The following is a 21415-nucleotide window of genomic DNA, read 5'->3' as shown; positions in this document are numbered from 1 at the left end:
GGGTCAGGGATATGGATGAGGCTACCGTCTGGATGTTCTATCCCCCCACACACTGCCACATTCATATCTCGGACCACTGTCCCCCAAAAGTGATGACATTAGGAGGTGGGGACTTAGGGAGTGTTCAGGACATGAGCATGGGGTCCTCATGAGTGGGATTTGTGCCGTCCACAAGAGGCCCCACAGAGCCCCCTTGCCCCTTCCACCATGTGAGGTTACAAAATGTCTGTGACTGGAAGAGGGCCCTCACCAGACTGTGCTGGCACCCTGATCTTGGGTTTCCAGCCTCCAGAGCTGCGAGCAGTAAATTCCTGCTGGGATTTTGTTTCAGCAGCCCAGACAGCCTGAGATGGATGGCTGTGGGTGGATGAGTATCCTGTCTCTGTGCATCAGTCCTAATCATTGACAGGAGGAAGCCGGGCCGCGTCATTGTGCTGCACTCTGCCCAAACCCATACCTCACACCACTTAGGTTACAGGAAACCCTGTTGTCTGTGCACTCCCCACACTTACCCTCTGCTCCTAGCAGGACAGCGGAGGCTGAAAATGGCCGGGCTCCCCACTTCCTCTGAGGGGTGATCAGACTGCCCGGGTATACATACAGCATCCTTTGCGAGAGGACCATGGCAACAGTGGATTTGGGAGGCAGCAGCGGGATACTGGATCCTGGCATCGTGAATTTACAGCCCTAGGAGAACACCCACTGCCGTGGTGACCCGGTGGCAAGGAGGATGCTGGGCTACGGTGTAGGTGCTGTCTCCTGGCCCTGGGCTCCGTCCAACTCTCAGGGGACCCAGGGCAGCCACTCGGACCACAGTATCTTCCTCTGTAAAGTGCCCACAGTAGGATGGGCTCACAAGAGGTGCTCAGTAAATTGTGGTCCTTCATTTCCATAGCGTGCCAGGTTCCCCCCAACCCCAGAGCCTGCTTCTCACCGTGTCCCCCAGCCCACCCTTCAGACCCTGTCTCAGGCTCTGCCTCCCTCCCCCCGAACCGCTGGACCAAGCTCCAGTACTGTTGCTTTGGGGTCTGTAGTTCAGACACAGCCCCGTCTCCATCCCCTCCATGAGGGCTTCCCCACAGACTCAGTCCTGGGCTTTGCTGGAAATGGGATTAATTACTGTTCGGGCATGCTAATAGACGTGCTCAGACTTGGTCGCAGGGCTCCTTTCTGTTCTGAAAGGTATCGTGGCGCAAAAGTGGGAGATGGCTAGCCTCACTTTGCCTCAGTCTCCTCCTCTGTAAATGGGGGTGACCATGGCACACAGGCATTTTCAGGGCTGCCCAGAAGTCCGAAGGAATGAGCACCATTCCCAGATAGAGGTCCTGCATCCTCCCTTCCCCTTATTGGGAAATCAGAGTGTTTGGTGGTTTTCTGGCTTCTGTTCACGATTTCTAACGGTGACTACGTGGGCTACTGTGTTCCAGTTGGAGAGGGGAGAGGAACTGCCACCTGCACTGTACACGCGGGGAAGGGGAATCACTGATGGTGGCCTGCTTTCTCCCCCACCTCCGTGCCCCCTCACCTCCCCTTCTGTCTCTGCCGGCCTTCCCTCTGCCCTTCTGGGTGAGGGCTGGACCTTCCCTGCCCTCCAGATCCAAAGCCACTATGGGCTGCACAGCTCCACAGTCCCTTAAGCACTGGGGGCAGGTGGGGGGCGTTAACATTCCAATGGGGGGGCTGCTTTCTCCTTGTTCTGTACATGGCTTAAAAGGTGGGGAGGATCCTCCTGACATTTTTGCAAGGACCAGCTTATTCCGGGCTTTGTTTGAAATGAAGCCTAAGGTATATTTAAATTTTAAATGGAGCAAACATCTCTCTGATTTTTAATTGCATTCTAAAGCACTCATTGGAATATGAGGTCCATTTCGATCTATTCTTAGAACGGACAGCTGCCTGGTGATTTGCACGCACCGCAGTTTCTGCACTATTTGCAGTTTAGTAAAATTGATAGAGGGGCCCACATCTCTTTATTGCCTTGGTTTTTGTTGTTGTTGTTGTTGTTGTTTTCCAAATGGGCATTTGCATTTCTCACCTAGCTAATGTCCTGTCATCCAGAAAAGGAGGAAGGAGGAGCAGTTTCTCTCTCCTCACCTCCCAACCAGGGTGTCTAAGGGTGTTTCAGATGAGGAAACTGAGCTCTGGGAAGACTGAGCAGCTGGTGGGGGAGGAGCTGGGACTGCCCCAGGCCACCAGGGCCAGAGTCTGCTTTCCCACTCACCGCAACCACAGCCTCCAGGCCCACAGCCTGAACAGAGCCTCAGCGGAGGCGCCCAGCCACCTGGCAGGAGTGAACCGCGACAGAGTCGGCAAGGTGATGAAGGACAGGGCATGTGGGGACACAGAGGTTCTGGCAAGGAGGAGGGGTCCCAGGCAGGACTTTCCCAGGGTGGAAAGCAAGTGTTAAATTTTTGTTACTCCTCTATCCCAGCTGCTAACCAACCAGTAAGGCCTGGTGCTATCATGGCCAGCTGCTCCAGTCCAAGGGATCCCAAGGGCTGGGCAAATGGGGAGCACGGTTCCGGCTGGGTTTGCCAACACTGTTGCCGAACAAACTCGATGAAATCATCATGAGAGAAGCCAATAACTCAAGAGATGAGGAATGTTATTTTGGGTGCCAGCCGCAGGGGGAGGTGGTGGGCTCAAGCCTTAGCAACTCACCTCTCCCCCTGCAAGATGGATAGCTAGGGTTTTATAGAGAGGTTGGGGGTGGTACGTGCAGAACAGGCAGGGAGCGTGAGGTCATGGGGTGGGGGTGGGGGCGGGCGGGTGTGTTCAGCATGACCAAGGGCTTGCAAGGAGGTGCATGGGGTGTGGTCTTCTAGGCATTCTGTTGCTATCAGTGCTTTTCTGGCTAGGCTTGGCCCTCGGCCCTGGCTCTCCCCACAGCATCCTGCCCCAGGCACTGTGTGACACGGAGGCACAGCCCTCCCTCCCACTGGAACCAATGAGAACACGCTTCCTCCAAATCTAGTTCCTGCCCAGGAGCCGTAATCCCAGCTGCCCCTGCTGAGTGCCCTTCCCTGCAGGCGTGACCTGGGCCTTGGCTTGCCATGATTAATGGAGAAGACCCTGTGGCAGCCTGTGAAGGAGCGCCACTGCCCCCGTGTACCGCTGAAGATCCCAGGACAGCACCGCTGCACCACCGGAGACCTCTCTTTAAACACAGGGAAATTCCAGAGTCGTGCCTCTCCCGAGCCAGACGGTGTCCCCAGATCCCACCACCTGGCTGTGCAGGCAGGACTGCACCCTGCGCTCATGTCTCAGTGCGCTCTCCTGGGGCTGTGCGGCAGGTGGGACCGAAGGAGCAGGTCTGGAGCCCAGCGCAGTGCCTGCCACACAGCAAGCTCTTGGGAGATGCGGTGGCCCCTTGGATGGTGACAGGCCGTGGTTGGAGAGGCAAGGAGCCACAGATCCCTGTTCTGCCTCGAGCCACTGTCATTGGAGGTCAGAGACACCTGCCAATGCTAAAACTGCTTCTGCACCTGGAAAGGCTGGGCCTGCATCTGCAGATTGTGGGCGCCGTCTGCCCCGTTTGCCACTAGATGGCAGTGTTGCCTCTTCCTTCCTGGGACTCGCGCTAGACCTAGGGGCTTAACCCTTGAGGGCCTTAAACCCGCACCCAGATCCCCCACAGCAAGCCTCCTGGCTCTCACAGGGCCGGAGGAACAACACTCAGGGCCACTGCCCGGCCCGGGGCCGCCCAGGCCTGCAGCTCTCTCAGTTTCCCCAAGGCGGCTCCACTGCAAGCCCTCGGGCCCGAGGCCGAATCAGAGCTCCCAGAGGACCCCCTCTCCAGTCCCTTAGGTGGGTCTCCACTCAGGCTGAGGACATGACTTCTGGGTTCAGGCACGGAGCCCAGATAGCTAATCCTGCTACACTGAGGAGCTGTGGCCCCAAACTACACTCATTTGGTGACCATCGTGACTTTTTATATCATTGCCATAAATAAGAACTTAGTATTTCCTGTCAACAAGTGGAAACGCAGAGCACAAAGAATACAATAGAAACAAGACAGTGTCCCTAAATCCTAGTTAGGTAGAGCCTTCCAGAGCTCCACGATGGTAGTTAGGTCCCTCTCCCTCCCTCCCCTCCCAAGAAAGACGTGAGTCCGTGCCAGGGAGGATTACAGGTAGACCAGGCACCGTGCAGACTTACGGATGTTCTTAGGGACTCAGTCCCCAAAAGTCTTTTGGAAGAACAAGAATTGGCAAAAGATTCAATGAGATCGTTGCTCCGTCCAAGAGCCAGCATATTAGCACCCATCTCACACTTTGGGAAATGCTTTGAGGGATTTTGTCTCCAGACACACTAAGTGAACTTTTCCTTCAGGCTCATCTAAGGCAGGTTCTCCGGGTGTGTCCTTGAGAGCCTCGCATAAGTACAAGGACCAGAAGGAGAGCCACAGGCAGGAAGAGCTCAGAACCAGGCGTCCGGCCAGAGGAACTGCCCTCGGTGGCCAGGAGGCGGGCAGCTCCCCGGGGTGACCTGGTGACCAATGGCACGGTGGGGTTGGGCAACCGTCCGGGCTCTCTGCACCTTCCAGAGCTCCACAAATACTTCATTAAACTTTTTCTTGAAAAGCATGTTTCTAACTAACTGCCACAAAACCAGCCTATTCAGAAATGTGATGTATCAACCCCTAGCACATTGGAGCCACCAACCCGTCCACTTGTGGTACCAGGGACTCTTGGCTGCGTTAAGCCCCGAGCAGACCCAAGCTGGCCCCAGATCTGCTGAGTTGAAGCACATGCTGGGAGAACAGTAGAAAACCAGTAATTTGCAGCTTTTATCTGCATGACTCAGCTCTCCCTCAGTACTGTGCCCCCACAGAAACCGGCCAGCTTGCCTAAACAAGCACCGGACACCCTAGGCCCCTTGTTCCCAATCTTTGTGATTTTCAAATCCATTTCATTGCTAAAAGTAAAGATTTCAGCCCCAGACCTCCGGATCACACAGCCAGGACCCTCCAGCGAGGCAGCTGATGGCTGACCTTCTGAAGAGGGGTTGTGAGGTTCTGGAACAGCAGGGGCCGTCAGTACCGGCCTCAGCCCCAGGTGGTAGGGGGGACCTCACGTATGCCAAGCACATGAGAGAGATCTATCAGCCGACACGAGGCACCTGTGTCCCTCCAAATGAAACCCCACTTTTGCAGCGACAGCAGCCGAGACCAGAGGAATGGTCCACATCTCTTGCTTTATGTCCTTGCATCCAAAGCCAGCGTGCTGGTGCTGCTGGCGGAGATTGGGTGACGGGGGAGACACATCATCTCCACTGTCAAGGCTTCCCTTCCAGCCGCCGGAGCCCGGGAGGTTCTTGCAGGACCCAGGATGGCTTCCTGCAGCGCCAGCCGGGTGTAGGAGCGACACGCGCATCCAGACGTCACTGTGACCATCACACACAAGCAAACCATAGCTTTACACAGGGGTCTTCTTCCATCTTGCCATTGCCAAGGACCACTGGCGGCCACGGAGGCTGGGACATGCTTTATTTGAACCCAGATGGGGTTCCCAATCCAGACATCACCCCTCCTGTGCTGTGTGGCCATTACTGAATTTACACGGAGTGAGTGTGTCCACTTTAATTTACTAGATGTAAGCTAGTAAAACGATTGTTTCATTTAAAGGCTTCTCGTACTGGCACTCCAAATGAGATTTCCCTGTGTATTAAAAGCCTCTGTGGCTGCCGAGGGAAAAGTTTTGGAAATGCTGGATGAGACGATGGATGGGCCCTCCCGAAAGGCAATGGCGAGCCCAGATTCTGCGTGGCCTCCTCCCTCTGCTGCCTGTGGGGCAGCTGCTCGCGTGGTGGTGACACCCCTGGGTTCTGCTGGCTCCAGGGCCTCCTTTCAGGGTGAGCTAAGGCTCGCTTCTCTTTTTGCAGCTCTGTCCAGAAAGCTCCAGTAAGTAGAGGAAGACATCCGCCCCATCCCGGGCCCCGACAGCCACCCGTCAGAGATGCCCAGGATCCCCACAGGCCTGGTGACCTGGTCCGCTCCCACACCACAGATGAGGAGACAGAGTCTTCCAGAGGCTCAGACCTTGGCTCCAGGCCAAACCCTTGAGCAGGTGCGCACGTCGCAGTGCTGGGCTGACCACGGTGGCACCTGGCCCAGACCAGGGCGCTGAAGCATGCAACCACAGGGCCTCTCGCCCAGCTCCCTCTTGCTGGGGCCTCACCTTGGCAAGATGTGCCCACTTCCGTGGTGCCCCCGTGGAGGCAGCGGTGCTGTGGTAGAGGCCTGCAGAGGGAGGAGCTGGGCCAGGCAGGCCCCCGCTCTGAGGCTTCCCCCTCCTGACTCCCCAGCCAGCACAGGGCAGGACTTTGTGATGCGACAAACAGGACACCCTGGCCTCTTGTCCCCCTACCCTCCTGATGCTACATTCAAGTCAGGGGAGGGGGTGTCCCCCGAAGAAGGACCAGCTCCAGGGCGCCTGCCCCTCCCAGCCATCACTGGTCACCTGTCACCTTGCAGCACCCACCCTGTTGGTCACCAAGTAAGGAAGGGGCCCTTGGCAGGGAGGGGCAGGGCCTTCTCCAGGGAAGCCCTGGGGTCTGGTGTGGGGGCCTAGCCAGGCCAGAGAGGAGGAGGAGGCTCCAGAGAGGTGGCAGCTAGGCCCTCTGGCCCTCCAGGACTGGAGCAAGCATGTGGCCTGGGTGAACCCCAGCATAGCACCTGCTGTTGTACAGTCTTGGGAAAGCACCGTGACTCCTGAGCCCCAGTCTCCCCAGCAGTAAAGTAGGCTAACTCTGGTCCTGCCCACACGGAGCTCCTCCATGGGAGGCCCTAGGACATACTTGCAGAAGATTCTTGGACCAAGACATTGACCTTTGTCATCAGGTCCCATCCCAGCTAGGCGAGGGGACTCTGCTCGGGGCACCTACCCGTCCCAACTCCCAGCACCACGTCTTTCTCAAAGAGAGACCCTCACCAGCCACAGTGGGGCCAGGGAGAGAAGGTGGCCAGGAGCAGGTCACCCCTCAGGCCTCTGTCCTGGGTCTTTGTCCTCTCACCTTGGCTCTGTGTCAGGCAGCACAAGACAGGGCTTTGGTTTCCTGACTCAGAGTCTCTGAAATCAGGCCAGAGCCTGACGTATGGTGAGCGAGTCCCTCCTCCCTTCCCGAGACCGTGTGCTCCACCGTGTGAGCCTCAAATTCCACAGACGGACCCCAGATCTGGCAAGGACACTCTAGGCCCCGAACCCGCGTCTCCACCCACCCTACTGCCAGGAACTCTGGCCTGTTGGGGCTCCAGACAGTTCTTGAAGGTTCATGCCTGATTCTCATGCTTTCCCCGAGCTGGTGTTTCTGCCTAGCTAAGGCCATTCAAGACAGCCAGGGCACTGGCCCCCCTTCCTGCCAGCAAAGGCAGGCTGCAATTTGACCCCAGATCTCTCTGATCCTTCCTCCAGGACTCCTGGCGGCCCTTGGGAGTCAGCTCTGAAGACCCTGGGCCCCAGCTCCCACCCCAGACCCAAACCAGAGTCCCATGCAGGGGTCCCGCCCATCCACGTCTTCCAGTTCCACCCCAGAGAACACACAGCTGGGCTGGGCAGCGTCCAGACCTCAGTTAGCCTTGGCCTCTGCTGGCTGCTCCAGCCCTGCTCTACCCCAAATCTAAGCCTCTGCTCCCCCTGGGCCCTTAACTTGGTCAAGAGCCCCTTTTATGCCTTTTAGCTGCTCAGCCAAGATGGGGCTCTTCTGGTTTCTGACCCCAGCCCTGCCATTTACTGAGGGGCCAGGGGTAACCTTGGGAAGGTCATGTGCCTCGGTTTCCTTGTCTATAAAATCCTATAATTGCAGCTCCCTGGTGGGGAGGCTAAGGTGCCTTGTGACGTAATCCAGGTGCAACGCTGAGCTTTCTGGCCGGGTGAGTGATTTGTAAATGGTGCCACCCTCCCCGTCTCTGGCCTTGGGCGCTCTCCTTCCCATCTTTGAGAAGCAGCATTCACTCCGCTCATGCTGGGGTCGCTCCCCCAAGGTTGGGAGAGCATGGCTCCCGTTTTCCCATTTGAAGTGGCCCCCCAAGTCGACAGCATAGCTCGGGGGCTTGGAGGCCGTACCCACAGGCAGATGAGCCCGGCCACACTGCTCACTCCCCTTGCTCCCTGGCCTGTGGCATCTCTGTCTTGCGTAGACACGAAGCTAAGGAGGTGCTCCCAGGGGCCAACGGCCAGGTGCCCCAGAACCGCCTTCCCAACTCCCAGGACAGGGAGCAGGTGTACAGCGGGGCAGGCGCCCAAAGCTCGGGAGGAGGGAACGTGGTTCTGGACAAAATCGTCTCTCGGTCAGATGTCCACACACCTGCGGTCGCTTCTGTGTGAGTGTCCAGGGCCGTGGTAGCATATGACCACAAGTGGGGGTGCTTCAAGCCCCAGAAATCTATCCTCCCCCGATTCTGGCGGCCAGACCCCAAGATCATGGTGCGGGCAGGACCAGAGGTTCTGGGGGAGGACCCTCCTGCCTCTCCCAGCTCTGGGGACTCCCGGCGTCCCTGGCCTGTGGCTGTGCCCTCCAGTCTCTGCCTCCACGGTCCCGTGGCTTCCCGGCGTCTGTCACGGCTCCTCCTCTCTTACAAGGACACTTGTCTTGGGATTTAGAGCCCGTGCTAAATCCATGGTGAACTATTCTCGAGATCCTTAACTGACAATATCTGCAAAGATCCTTTTTCCAAATACCGTCTCGCGTACATGTTCCTGGGGTTAGGACACAGTCATGTCTATTGGGGAGCTACCCTTCCGCCCCTGCCCCGGTCTCCTGCTCATCCACGATGGGATGGGTCTCAACGCTCACTCATAGAGAGAGTGTGGGGTTTGCATCGCAGCAGTTCACGTGGACTAGCTCACACTCTTAGACAACGATGCCTGTTGCCTCCTGCTGCTCCCCAAGCCACCTAATGAGATGGGGGTAGGGGAACTGACAGGGGGACATCCAGGTATCTGTGGCAGAAAGTCAAGCCCCACAGAGAGCACCCAGGCTGACCCCTCAGTTACAGATGAGAAACCTGAGGCCCCGGCTTTGCTCGGAAGCTCCCCTGCTCTTGCCCTCCACCCCGGCACCGCCACTTCCACGGACACCCGCTGACCATCACGGCAGCTCTAGCCTTGGCCCTTGGGGCCTTCTGTGTTCTGGAATTCCCACAGGGGCCGGTCCCTGCCCCATGAGTCCTCTGCCTCCCCCCAAGAGCCCCTCTCTGGTCTGTGCACCCTGAGCCCCTCTGGCCTCTGCCTTCACGGCCACCTGCTGCAGGCAACCTCCCGCTCGCCCAGCTTCCCCAGGCTGCTGCCTTTGGCTTTCGTCCTCCCCTCGCAGAAAAACTCCTGATGGTTAGACAGGGCTGGAGGCTTCTGTGCCCATCCCTTCCCTCCCCCGCCGCACCCATCATCAGTTTTGCATTTGCCCTTTGCCGGCTCCCGTCCTCTGATTTCTGAGCCCCACCAGGAGCGGGCAGCATGATCTGTCCGCCGTGCTCCTGGCCCTTACCCACACAGAGCACCAGCCCCACACTGGCTGAATGAGTGGAATGTGACCTACCCCAGTTCCACGCCCACAGAGCGGCCAGCTCCAGCCTCCTGGCTCCCACCAGGGAGGGAAGCCACCACGCCTGCTCCCAGGGTGCCAGGGGCTTGAGGACACCCTGTAGGAGCTGACCTCTCTGATGCTGTGTCTCCAGGAACAGGAAGGTCAGGCCCAGAGGAAGGAGCCCAGGAGAGTGCTATCTTGGCGGTCTCTTGCTTAAGGAACACCCATAGGCTCAACTTAGGTAATGATATTTGTGGAGCACCTGCTATATGCCAGGCCCTCTAGTAGGCTGGAGATGCACCAGGAAACAGAACAGAAAACACCCTGCCTTCTGGGAACTTGCAGCCCAGTGTGGGGATCCAGATAAACAAATGAACAAGTAAGTGTGTAGTACATGAAGTGGTGGTGAGGGCCGTACGGAGACACACAGCTGGATAAGGAGGGTGGGAGTTACTATCTTATACAGTGTTCCTGCCTCACTGAGAAGACATTTGAGCAGAGACCTGAATGAATTGAGAGAACAAGTCACGTGGACCTCTGAGGGAAGAGCATTCTCGGCCCAGGGAATGGCAAATGCAAAGGCCCTACAGAGGAAGTGTGTCAAAAGCAGCAAGGAGCCCAGAGGGCAGGGGGGTGGGAGAGGAGGTCAGACAGGTGAGGGGCAGGTCAGAGAGGACTGGTTTAGGCCCCTGGTGAGAGGGAAGTCATCCGAGGGCTAGGGACACCATCTGGCTTCGCGTGGTGTGGTCATCCCAGCAGCTGGGTGGAGGGTGGGCTGTGGTCAGAGCAAGACCAGGCCCTGTTCAGTTAGGACGCTGTGCCGCGGTCCAGGGCAGGGACTAGGCGGCTGCAGGGGTCATGCGAGGTGGCCAAACTCCCGATGGGTTTGCAGGTAGTGCGGGCGGGGTCTGCTGAGTCAAGGCTGAGTCGCCAGCGGGAAGGAGGAGCAGCTCTGGGGAGCGGGAGGGCAGCGCGGGCGGCGAGCAGTCCAGGGCCCCACGGGAAGCGGAGGCCAGGGCGCTGTGGCCTCCGAGTCTCCCTTCCCCATCTGGCCGCACCGTCCCTCTGCCCGTCACTGCCCGCCCTTCTGGTCCCCACCAGAGCCTGCGGATCACACAGAGGGACCTCAGCTCCTTCCCACCTGGCAGGAGGCGGCAGGCCTGCCGGGGCACACGCAGCCTGCAGGGGTGGGCAGGCACGCCAAATCCTCTTTCCAGGGATGTGGTCACAGTGGTAGAGACACAGAAGCTCCCAATTAGGGGCCTGGACAGGATCCAGAAGCCCTGGGCCTCTGCCAGCTGCAGACTCTTCCAAATCCGGGTGTGTGCACAGGGAGAGGTGGGAGGGAGCGGTCAGGATGGAAAAGACCCAGAACCCCAAGCCCAGCCGGTTGACCTGGTTTCTAGGCTGGGCTCTGTCTCCCGGGCTCCTCCGTGGAGGGGGAGGGGGGGCGGGCGGAGGGTGGTGGCCAAGATCTCTGCAGAGCTTACCACATGCCAGGCCCTATTCTCCACACTTTGCGCCCTTTCCAATCCTGTGCGATGGTCACCCTTTTTATGCCCATTTTACCCATGAGGGAACTGAGGCCTGGAGCCATTAGGTCACTTGCCCCAGGTCACACCATTGGCAAGCAGCCCCTGAGGCATGTTCCTCACCATGCTGCTCCCCAAAGCCCCATGTGGTGGGCCTCTGCCCATCTCTCCAACACCCCCCGTCCCCCAGCCCCAGAGCTCAGTACCCCCAGTCCCACTGCTCACCAGACCTTCCTGCCCCAGGGCCTTTGCCTGTGCTGCCCTCTACTGAGAATGCTCTTCCTGTGGCTGGCTCTCCACACGCTCTTCAGGTCTCCAGGAAATGCCACTTCTCCAGAGACATTCCCTGACGACCCACCCTTCCCCTCAAATCCGGACCTCTTACGCTCCTCTGATACCTCCTTCTTTCAGGAAAGCCCTCCCAGGGTTGTAATACAATGGTGAGCACCGAGAGCAAGGCCCTCCCTGTGCCCTCACCCAGGGGACAGAGCCCCGCCACCAGCTTTCACCCCCAGGGTCATCCTGAGCCCTCACCTCTCTCCTGCCTCTTAAATACACATGAACTCCTTGAACGGTGCCTCAAGCTAGCTGTCCCCCCACGTGGTTGGAAGAACTGGCCTCTCTCGGCCTCTCCCCACACCCTCCCTGCCCCCCTCCATCCTCAGGGAGCCTCTCCCGGAGTGAGCACCCTGCAGGGCAGTAGAGAAACCAGAGTGGCTTCAAAGACAAGCCCGAAATTGAAGACCTGAGGGCAGGTGACACACAGGGAGCCACTGCTCCAAGGGGTGCCTGCCACCTCTCTGTCTCTCTGGAGAGCAGGCCAAGGGGAGGCCCCGGAGGGCCCTGGAGGGACGCCTTGGCCCTGGTCTGCTGCCGGGGGCGGAGGGGGGCAAGCTCGAGGTCTGGGGACCCAGGCGGTGGGGAGGCGTCTGTGGAACTCCACAAGCACTTGTGTACTTACGTTGGGATTTTACCTACGTATTGACCAGGTGTACGTGAAAATAGCACAGCACTCAAAGTGCACATGGGTGTAGGAGGAGCCGTGGGGCCCAGCCCCCAGGTCCCCAGCCCTGGGAGAGAGCCGCCTATCCTCCTGGCACGTCCCCCCCACACCCTTCCTTCTTCCCCTCAGGCCCCTGCCCTGCACTCTCCCTTTCTTCTGTCTTGCACAAATGGGAGCCGACTCCAGCACCTCCTGGGACCCCGTTCTCACTCGCCACCCCGGGCACCTTTCATGTAGTTCCATAAAGAATGCCTGCAAAATACTCCATCGTAAGCATGTGCCAGAACCTATTTAACGAGTCTCTTAATGACTGGCACTTGGGTTGCGTCCCGTTTTCGGCTCTTCTCAACAATGCTGTAATGAATAGCTCTAGACAGACATCATTTCGGATGGGTGCTAGTCTGTCTCTAAGACAAATATCTCCCAAGGGACTGCCAGGCCCGCTGCCATGTGCATTGTTCTGGACAAACCGGGCATTCCAATGGCCACACCCACCTGCCGCAGGGGGTAGGGGGGCCACGGGAGTGGCAGGGAGATGCAGGCCCTCTTCTAGAGCGCCTCTCTGTCCTAGGAAAGGACGTGCCCCCAGGGGCTTCTAGCTTCTGGTCTCGGAATCATTCCTTCCAATGATATTTTATGCAGAAGGTTGAGAAGCAAAAGAAAGAGTAGGGGTTTAGGCTGGGGTGCAAGCAGTGGGGAGCAGCTGCTCTATTGTCTGCCATTCCCACGACGCCCTTTGGGGGAGCTGGGAAGGGAACAAGAGGTATTGGTGTACCCCGGGGATGGCAAAGCAAGAAGCCAGTTCTGTCCCCTGGGGCCAAAGGGACAAGCAGGGAGAGTGTGACCGGAGCTGAGGGAGACCAGAGAGAGGAATCAGAGGGCTGAGGCCTAGCGCAGAGGCTTCTCCAGGCGGCCACGAGGGAGGCAGTGTCACCTGGCCACTGCTGCGCCCAGAGCGGCTCGTGCCCATTTACTTGAAGAGACGAACCTTAAATTTTCAGGAATTCTGTGAGCCAGTTGGTGAACACACTCTTGATTAAAAATGATATAAACTTACAATTAATGAGTCAAATTCAAAACAATGATAATCCGTCCTCAGAACTCCTCACTTTCTGATGATCTTGCTGCATTTTTTTTTGTCATTTATTCATGAGAGACACAGAGAGGGAGGCAGAGACACAGGCAGAGGGAGAAGCAGTCTCCCCAAGAGCAAGGAGCATGATGTGGGACTCGATCCCAGAACCACGACCTGAGCCCAAGGCAGATGCTCAACCACTGAGCCACCCAGGCGCCCTAATCTTGCTGCATTTTGCGACAAGCTGTGGTCCTGAGGTCATCCACATCCACCTGTCTGTGCGGGGGCTGGACTCCTGTCCGCCTCTCCCCAGCTCAGCCTGCAGAGCACCAGCCACGGTAGCTTGGGACTGACCTGGTGGCAATAGCGACACCACAGAATGTGGCCAACACTGCACTCGAGGGCTTTCCCTTGTGCTCCCTGAGGCGGGCTGTTCAACATCTGCCTGCCTCCACCCCGCCCACTCCTCTCCCCTCTGCCCTCTGCCCTCCTGCCCCTGCCTTCCATTGATGGAACAGCTGCTCAGGGCACCGGGCTCCCGGGGCTCAGAGCAGGACAGGGAAGGTAGGGAACAGATGTGGGAGAAGCCGATGGAGAACAGTTGGCAGGGACACCTGGGTGGCTCAGCGGTTGAGGGTCTGCTTTTGGCTCAGGGAGTGATCCCGGGGTTCCGGGATTGAGTCCCGACTCGAGCTCCCTGCATGGAGCCTGCTTCTCCCTCTGCCTGTGTCTCTGCCTCTATGTGTGTGTGTGTGTGTGTGTGTGTGTGTGTGTGTGTGTGTGTATCATGAAAAAAATAAATAAAACCTTAAAAATAAAAGAAGAAAACAATTGGCATGCCGGGCCCCTCCCGTCGGGCGACAAAGGCACCTTGGGATCCCTGTCTCCCTCCGTGTGGGGTGGATGTTTGTGCAGGGTCTCACCCTGCAGCTGGGATCGGGCCAGTCCACTGGGGAGACTCGGGCCACTGCTCTGATTACGTATCAGATGATGTCAGACCCGTGTACCAGAGCCCTTCCACCTTTCTGAGCGTAACGATAGCATCTTTTTACTCCAAGACAGCGGTGTTCCCATTCTGCCTGACTCATCACCAGCACACTGACGCCGAAGCTGCCTCAGAACCCCTGGATGGTTTGTGGGAACACAGGCTGCCAGGCCCACCCCGCCGCCCCGAAGTTCTGACCCAGTGAGTGCGCCGTGGCCATGCAAAGAATGCATAATTTGGTCTTTCTCCCAGCCGCCTGGCCAGAGCTCCTCAAACCTTTGTAATTTTCTGACTGACAAATGTGCTTGGAGCATCTTTTATTGCAGATCATTGAACTTTGACCCCAGTGTGGACACACACGCTCTGGTCAGATCTTTCCTGGGTGACCCTGGGCGGCTCCAAGGGCAGCTTCAGGATGAGACCAGTCTCCAAAAAGACCATGATTCAGCCCCACCCCTCATCCTCCTGGGAGGGGAGATGGAGCTCATGGTCCATCCTGCCTGAGTGATGAAGTGTCCATAAACGTCCCTACGGTATGGGGTTTGGAGGGTGTCCAGGCTGTGGGCATATCCATGTGCCAGGGGTTTGACACACCCCAGCTCTACGAGGACAGACGCTCCTGTGCCCGGGACCCTCCCAGAGTTCACCCTGTGTATCTCTTCATCTGGCTGTTCATCTGTGTCCACAGTAGCCTTTGTAATGAATCACCAATCCTAAGTAAACTGTTAATCTGGATCCTGTGAGCCGCTCTAGCAAGTTGGTGAACCTGAGGAAGGGGTCATGGGAACCTCTTATTGTAGCCAAGTCAGAGTGTGGGTAACCGGGGGCCCCAGCCCCTGCGATTGATGTGTGCCATCAGGGCATCTGTGGGGCTGAGCTCTTAAGCTGCAGGGTCTATGCCAGCTCTAGTTGGTGGTGGAACTATGGGACACCCAGCTGGCGGATGAGAATCAGTCAGTGTGGGAAACACCCACACATCTGCTGTCAGAAATACCAGGGGTTTGAAATAAAGGAAAGAAACTGTTTTCCTCGACAGTGAGTCTGAGATGGGGCCTGAGGATTTCCTGAACTCTCACGAGCTGATGCCTGACAACGCACTGCCCCGAGTGGGCCAACCCGTAAGGCTCCTGCCCCACAAATACAAAGCGTCTCATTGCATTATCTCACTGAGCCCAGGCATGTGACCAGGTGGACCAAAGGGACCCGCACTGGCCAGGGTTTGCATTGATGGAAAGGCCAGGTGGCTGCAAAGAGGGGACCCAGCAAGGCCCAGGACACGGGGAGGTCTGCACAAAACACTCGGGATCCCTCTGTGAGTGGGGCCTGGCTCAGGAGGAAGAGGCCTTGCCTGCTCACGAACCAGCAACGAATCCAGGCAGCAAAGGCCCGCCTGGATTAACGAGAGAAGTGAGGAGTGGCAAGAGAAATGTCGATGGAGAGGGAAGTGATCATATAGGGGACAGAGACATGGGGCCACCAAGGCAGAGGGATTCAGGCTCTGGGGAGGAGGAGTCTGAGACAAGCAAAGGAAGGCAGAGACCAGAGAGAATGTTCTGTGTGATTCCTTTTATAGCAAGTTCAGGACAGGCAACGCAATCCTATAGGGAGAGAAATCAGACAGAGAGCTGGGCGTGCTCTACACCTTGGCCACGGTGACGGTCACACAGGCGACAGGCGTACACGTCTGCAGAACTTTGTCAAGCTGCACGCTTAGGCCATGTGTGAGCTTTATTGCTGCCTGCATGTCCACCCGGCCTCGGCCTGACCGATCCAGTTATTCCACGTGTACCGAGGCCTCCCACATGCGAGTTCCTAGCTTGGAGTGGAAGCCGCCATCCCCCACCACAAGGCAAATTCGGGGTGCTCAGGAGAGCTCAGGCTTATAGGAGGCAGGAGAATATGAGCCAAAGCTGCTGGCCAGGGTCTGGGGGACATCAGCAGGTCGTCAAGATGCACTAGTGAGATTTGAGAGGCCCAGGAGGCTGTCCCCAGGAGGGCAGTGGAGGAACGTGAGCTCCGGGCAGAAAGAACAGTTCGTCCAGGAGGACAAAAGTGACGTGTCTCCAGGGAACCATGAGCCTTCGGTCTGGCTGCCATGTGCGGCTCGGGGTGGGAGAGAGCCGGAGACGCGGTCCAGGGAGATGAGCAGGGCTGCTGGGGGAGGGCCCTTGACTCCTAAGGGCAGAGGCCACCTTCAGAGCGCTGCAGGCCACCGGGTGTGTGACGGGGCTGGTGGGGACCAGCACAGTGGCGGCTGCAGAAGCCCAGACCAGGTGGGCACAGCTTCCGGAAAGCCACGTGTGGTTTCTAATACACTTGCATAGTCGCCCTCCCGATGACCCGCGGTTCCACTCTACTCCAAATAAACAAAAGCAGATGTCCACACGAAGGCTTGCCTGGGAACGGTCACAGTGAAAGCTGGAAATAGCCAGATGCCCAGGAAATGGATAAGCCAGCTGCGGTGTACGCAGACGGTGGAACTGTGCTCAGTAATAGAAAAGAAGGAACCACCGGCCCACACATCCATGCGAGTGAATCCCAGGGCCAGGAAGTGGGGCACAAGATCCAGACACAAGGGAGGACATTCTGTGGGATTCCATGGATGTCAAGATGAAGAGCAGGCAAGCCTAATGCATGAGGACAGAAGTCTGAAAGGAGGCTGACAGAGGGAGGGGCCCTGGGGAGGCTTCGGGGGGCACTGGGCATGTTTCCTGCGTTGACCTGGCCGGTGGTCACGGAGGCAGCACATGTGCAAACCTCGGTGTGCGCTGCAAATGTGTAGGTTATAATTTACACCTCGTTCTATAAAATAATGATAATGCAGGTGCACAGAGCTGCAGGGGGTCCGGGGTAAGGGACAGATGAGGGATGTGAAGGGCGAGGGCATAATAGGACTTTGTGTCCCATTGCTCTGGACCTTGGGGAGGAGGAGAGACCACACCCACAGGCCCTATGACCTTTCTTCCCACTGCACGCCTCACCCGCTGGCACTTTGACCTGCCTGTCAGCCACCTGCATCCCCACAACACACACGCACCATACATACACACACTCCCATGTGTATACACACAACACACTCCTACTCTGCCACGATCACACACACACACACACACACACACACACACACACACACAGCATCCTGGAATCTGGCTGGTCCTGAATGGAGCTTCTTCCTAGGAACAGGAAGTGGCCATGACCTTGCTGCGGTCCTGGGACAGCTGCCACAGCCCCTGACACATGCTTACCCTCATCTTCCCAACCACCTTTTCATACTGCAGGCCTGATCCCGTCACCCTCTTCTGGGATCTTCCCTTTGCTCTCAGGGTGGAAAGACCAAACTCCTTCCGTGGTCACCAGGCCTACACGATCTGGCTCCTGTGGCTCTGACTCCTGTGAGCCACTGCTGCCCTTACCCAGGCACATTCAGTTTCTCAAAAGTCTCCTTCCAGCCTCAGGGCCTTTGCACCTGCTGCTGCCCTCATCTGCAAGGCTTTTCTCCCTGGTCAATCCTTACCCCTCTGTGCCCGGCCCAGTTGTCTGTCTCAAGACAGCTTTTCCTGACACCCCCAGATAAGTCCATTTGTGATAACATACCTATGCCCTTACCTCCCCACTGAGTCATCAGCTCTTTGAAGAAAAGATCTGTGCCTTTCTCCCTCATTATATGTCCACTTCTCAGCACAGTGCCAAGCAATAAATTCCTATGGATTGAGTCACTGATGGGTGGGAGAGCTTTGAGCTCCCTCCCCGGAGGTCACAAACATTTGGAGGGAGAAACAACACATGAGCAGATTTCTGAGTTTCTTCACCAGGGAGATGGGGCGCTGGGCTCGTGGGACAGCACCCTCTGAGCACAGACATCCTCGTGCCCCAGGATTCTGGGCCTCACCATGTGGGTGAAGGAAACGTCTAGGTGCTTGGTGGACCATAGAGATCTCAGAGCGAGGAGGGCACAAGAGCAGCTGCCTCCTGGCTGGTGACACAGCAGCTGCCCCCCTGATGAAATGGAGGGTGGAGGTCAGAGGTTCCAGAGAAGGAAGAAGGCCATGGCGGCCCGGACTCAGGTCTGCAGGCCCTGGCGGCCAGAGGTGGGCAGGCCCATCCTTGCACAGACTCATGAGGGGAGTAGAGCCAGGCCCAGCCTGATGGCTTTTTAGCCTCCCTGCCTTGAATTTCCACCATTCAAGCAGCATCGCCTCGGGTGCAGGAATGGTCCCGAGGTGAGGCTGGCTGGGGGTCTCTGCTCGTGCGGTAGATATCTCGGCAAATCTCCCCACCCCCAAACAGCCAGGCCGCTCCTCCACCTCCAACCAGGCACCAAGCACGCAGAGCCTCCGGGGCCCTGCCCAGACCTGACTGTGCCGGTTGGCAGCCCCCCAGTGCTGCAGAGGGCAGGCAGCAGGGGGGTCAGGTGGCGGGCTGCCCGGCATGCTGGGGAGAAGTCAGTCCAAGGGGCCTGGGGCCTGTCGGGTCCTGCTGGACGCTGCCCTGTCAGCAAGGTGGGGCTCCCGTCTACTCACTCGGAGAGGTGCTTCCGTCCCAGCCACATCCCCCACCCCCCAGCACTGGTGCCAGTGCCCACATCCCACTGTTGGATCAACCCATCCCATGTGCGGGTGAGGACCGATCCTGCCGTCGCCCTGCCCAGGCTGCTGGTCTGTGGGTGGTGAGCATGATGGTGGCGGTGGCGGCGATGGTGATGGTGATGGTGATGGACGTGGCGGTGACGAGGACCACCAGCCCGAAGCCAGCTGTGGTTCTGCTTGGTCTCGGGGTGGTATCGAAGGAGACTACATAGGTCTAAACTCCTCAGACCCCAATCACTCACCAAGAGGGCTGTGTGTTGAGCTCAGGGAGGAACCAGGCGCTGGGGTCACAGGCTGCCGGGCTCGGCCCCTCACCACCCCTCCGTCCGCTCGTCTGTGAATGTGCCTAATGAGGGTTCCCGCCGAGCCCTGGCCCCAGGGTCCGGCTACGGTGGGCTGCGTGATGCTTTCATCATCCTCACAGTGGTCTCGGCCTTCTACTCTCCACCCGTGAGCCCACCCCACTTCTGTCCCCATCCCCGTCCCTCTGTCCCCGCCATCCCCCGCTGTCCCCATCACCGTCACCTTGGCCCCAAGGCAGGCAGGCCTCTACGCTGCGTTGTCAGATCCTCATGGCATCTGCCTGAGGTCTGAGGGGGCTCCAGAGCCGCAACCAAAGGGGGACGTCACCGGTCCCGTGAAGATGCGTCCTCTGAGCACCCCTGGGCTCCACCTCAGAGCAGGACAGCCTCCTCATGGGGTAGTCGGGGTGCAAGCATCTCAACAGGCTTATGGGAACAGGGGATGGCTCCATCCTGGCCTCCCCTCTCTCTTCCATGACCTCCTCTGATCCCCAGACTTTTGACGTCTTCTCTTTGCCAACAGCACCCACACTTGCACCCCAGCCAAGACCCCTTAGCTCCCACACCCCAGCCTTCTGTGGCCAGCTGGGGAGGTCCACAGAGGTCCACCTCACATGGAATGACGGTGCCTAACCACCCGCTCCCAACCTCTCTCCTTCTCAGGCTTCTCAGCCCAGCAAATGGCCCACCACCAGGAAAATACTCTTGGCGCCGCTCTGCCCTTGCTCACCGCCGTGGGGCGCTGCACACCACATTGGCAGCCTGAGTCAGCCTTGCTGGGGAGGGGGCTGGGAAGCCTTGCACTCACAGCTTAGGGACTGGCCTGCGTGCAGATAAGGGCCCTGCTTCCTGAGGGGTGGGTGCTTCCACGCTGAGCAGGACACCACTGCTTATTTTCTAGCGCGGATCTGTCACCAAGGCCCGCCCGTGCCGGCTCCGCAGTGGGTCAACACCCCATCCATCCTCCACCCACATGCCAGTACCTTGGTCTGAGGCACCTTCGGGTCTCACTGGACAGGCCCCCACTCTGCCCAGGGCCTCTGGGGGCTCCCCACCCCCTCCCTACCTTCAACCCCTCAAATACAGCAGCCCAGCTCCCACTCCGGGGGCTTCTCCTGGGAGCACCCTTGCCCTGCACTCCCTCACCTCCCTGCCCCGATTCTCTGAGTGGCCAAGTGCCACTTCTCCAGATGGAGTGCCGCAACACCCACTGCCCCTGAATTCCCTCCAAAGCCCTTGTTTCCCACTCCAGACACTGGGGCATGGAAGCGTTTGATGGCTGTTGTCTGGTCTGGTTCACGCACGAGGTGGGCTCTGTCGATGAACAGAGCTCGTGTTCATAAAGCACTAGGTATGAGCCCAGTGCTCGGGGGCCCGGGAAATGCAAGCTCCAGTACCCCCACCTTAGTCTGAGCAGCAGGAATGGGGACAGCTACAGAGTTTTGCCCAGAACCAGAGGAAAGCAATGCAGGGCCTGGCGAGCAGAGTAGGGGGCCTGGAAGGGGGGCAGGGACCGAGCGAGGAGGCCTTTCTAGGTCAGCTAGAGGGGCCTGCCTCTGTCTGAGACCTGGGTGGGCCCCAGGGCGGTGGAGAGCCCCTGGAGGTGGTTCAGCAGGGGAGTACAGGCTCTTGTTTGCAATTTGTGAGCTTCTCAGAGGTTTTGCAGCCACGTGGGACCTCGGAAGGGAAAGGACAGGGCCCTGGAGCCCCAAAGTCCCCTTCTTAGGACTTCTGTGCTTCTGTGCACAAGCAGGGTTCCGGGAAGAATCGTGCAAAATGCTTTCGGGCTGTTCTCTCATCCTGTCCTGTCCCCAGGGAAGATCTGGTCACCTGACACTAAGTTAAATCCCTGAGGCCCTGACCCCACCTGTCCGAGAAGGCAAGGCCCCCAGGGTTTGTAAAACCTGATAACAGGGGCAAACATGGCTTTTTTTTTTAGCAGCGTGTGGGCCAAAAGAAACAAAGACAGTGGTGCCCCTGCTCCCAGGGCCAAGGGGCAACAGCCACAGATGCCAGAGAGAAAGCAGCTCAGCAGCCCCGACCCGCTTCTGAACCCTGGCTCCAGGACCATACCCTGGGGCTAGGATGAGCCATGCACCCGCTAGAAGGGCCTGGAAGTTTGGCAGAGGGGCTGGTTAGGCGTCCCTGCCAGCCTGGAGTCTACAGGGATCCCCCACACTGCAAGCACACCTGTCAGGGTGCCGAGGAGCTGGGGCTCACAGATTCGGCAGGACCCTCAGAGGTGGGGACAAGCAGGGGGCCCCTGGTGTCCTGAGGAATGAGGTGCACGCTAAAGCCTCAACCCCGGACCACAGGTTACTGATGGATTCCGAGCTAGTAGAGAGACAGGGGCAGGACCCCGGGGCCCAAGCCTGGGTTCACCAAGAGTAGTCCTGGCAGATGGCTGTCA

At 58.3% G+C, this 21415-nt stretch overlaps 1 protein-coding gene and 1 long non-coding RNA gene across 3 annotated transcripts in view; one reads left to right on the top strand and one right to left on the bottom strand.

Annotated features, from left to right (window-relative positions):
• Window positions 1–5176: 5176 nt before the first annotated feature.
• On the bottom strand, window positions 5177–6302 carry LOC112646736 (uncharacterized). Its single transcript, XR_003127850.3, has 2 exons — window positions 6180–6302; window positions 5177–5885 (listed from the first exon to the last, which is right to left on the bottom strand). It is a non-coding gene; the product is annotated as an uncharacterized LOC112646736 (long non-coding RNA).
• OSGIN1 (oxidative stress induced growth inhibitor 1) overlaps window positions 5962–21415 on the top strand; it is a 33859-nt gene continuing 18405 nt past the window's right edge. Inside the window, exon 1 of one of the 2 annotated variants that reach the window (XM_025426990.3) lies at window positions 5962–6497. In XM_025426990.3, the coding sequence (XP_025282775.3) occupies window positions 6132–6497 (366 nt within the window). In that variant the 5' untranslated portion in view covers window positions 5962–6131. The remainder of the gene's footprint in view (window positions 6498–21415) is intronic. The other variant, XM_025426992.3, reaches the window with a different exon arrangement.

Source organism: Canis lupus, chromosome 5, assembly GCF_003254725.2.
Source record: "Canis lupus dingo isolate Sandy chromosome 5, ASM325472v2, whole genome shotgun sequence".
Lineage (NCBI taxonomy): Eukaryota > Metazoa > Chordata > Mammalia > Carnivora > Canidae > Canis > Canis lupus.
The sequence above is the reverse complement of the archived record's forward strand: the minus strand, read 5'-3'. Positions and strand labels throughout refer to the sequence as shown.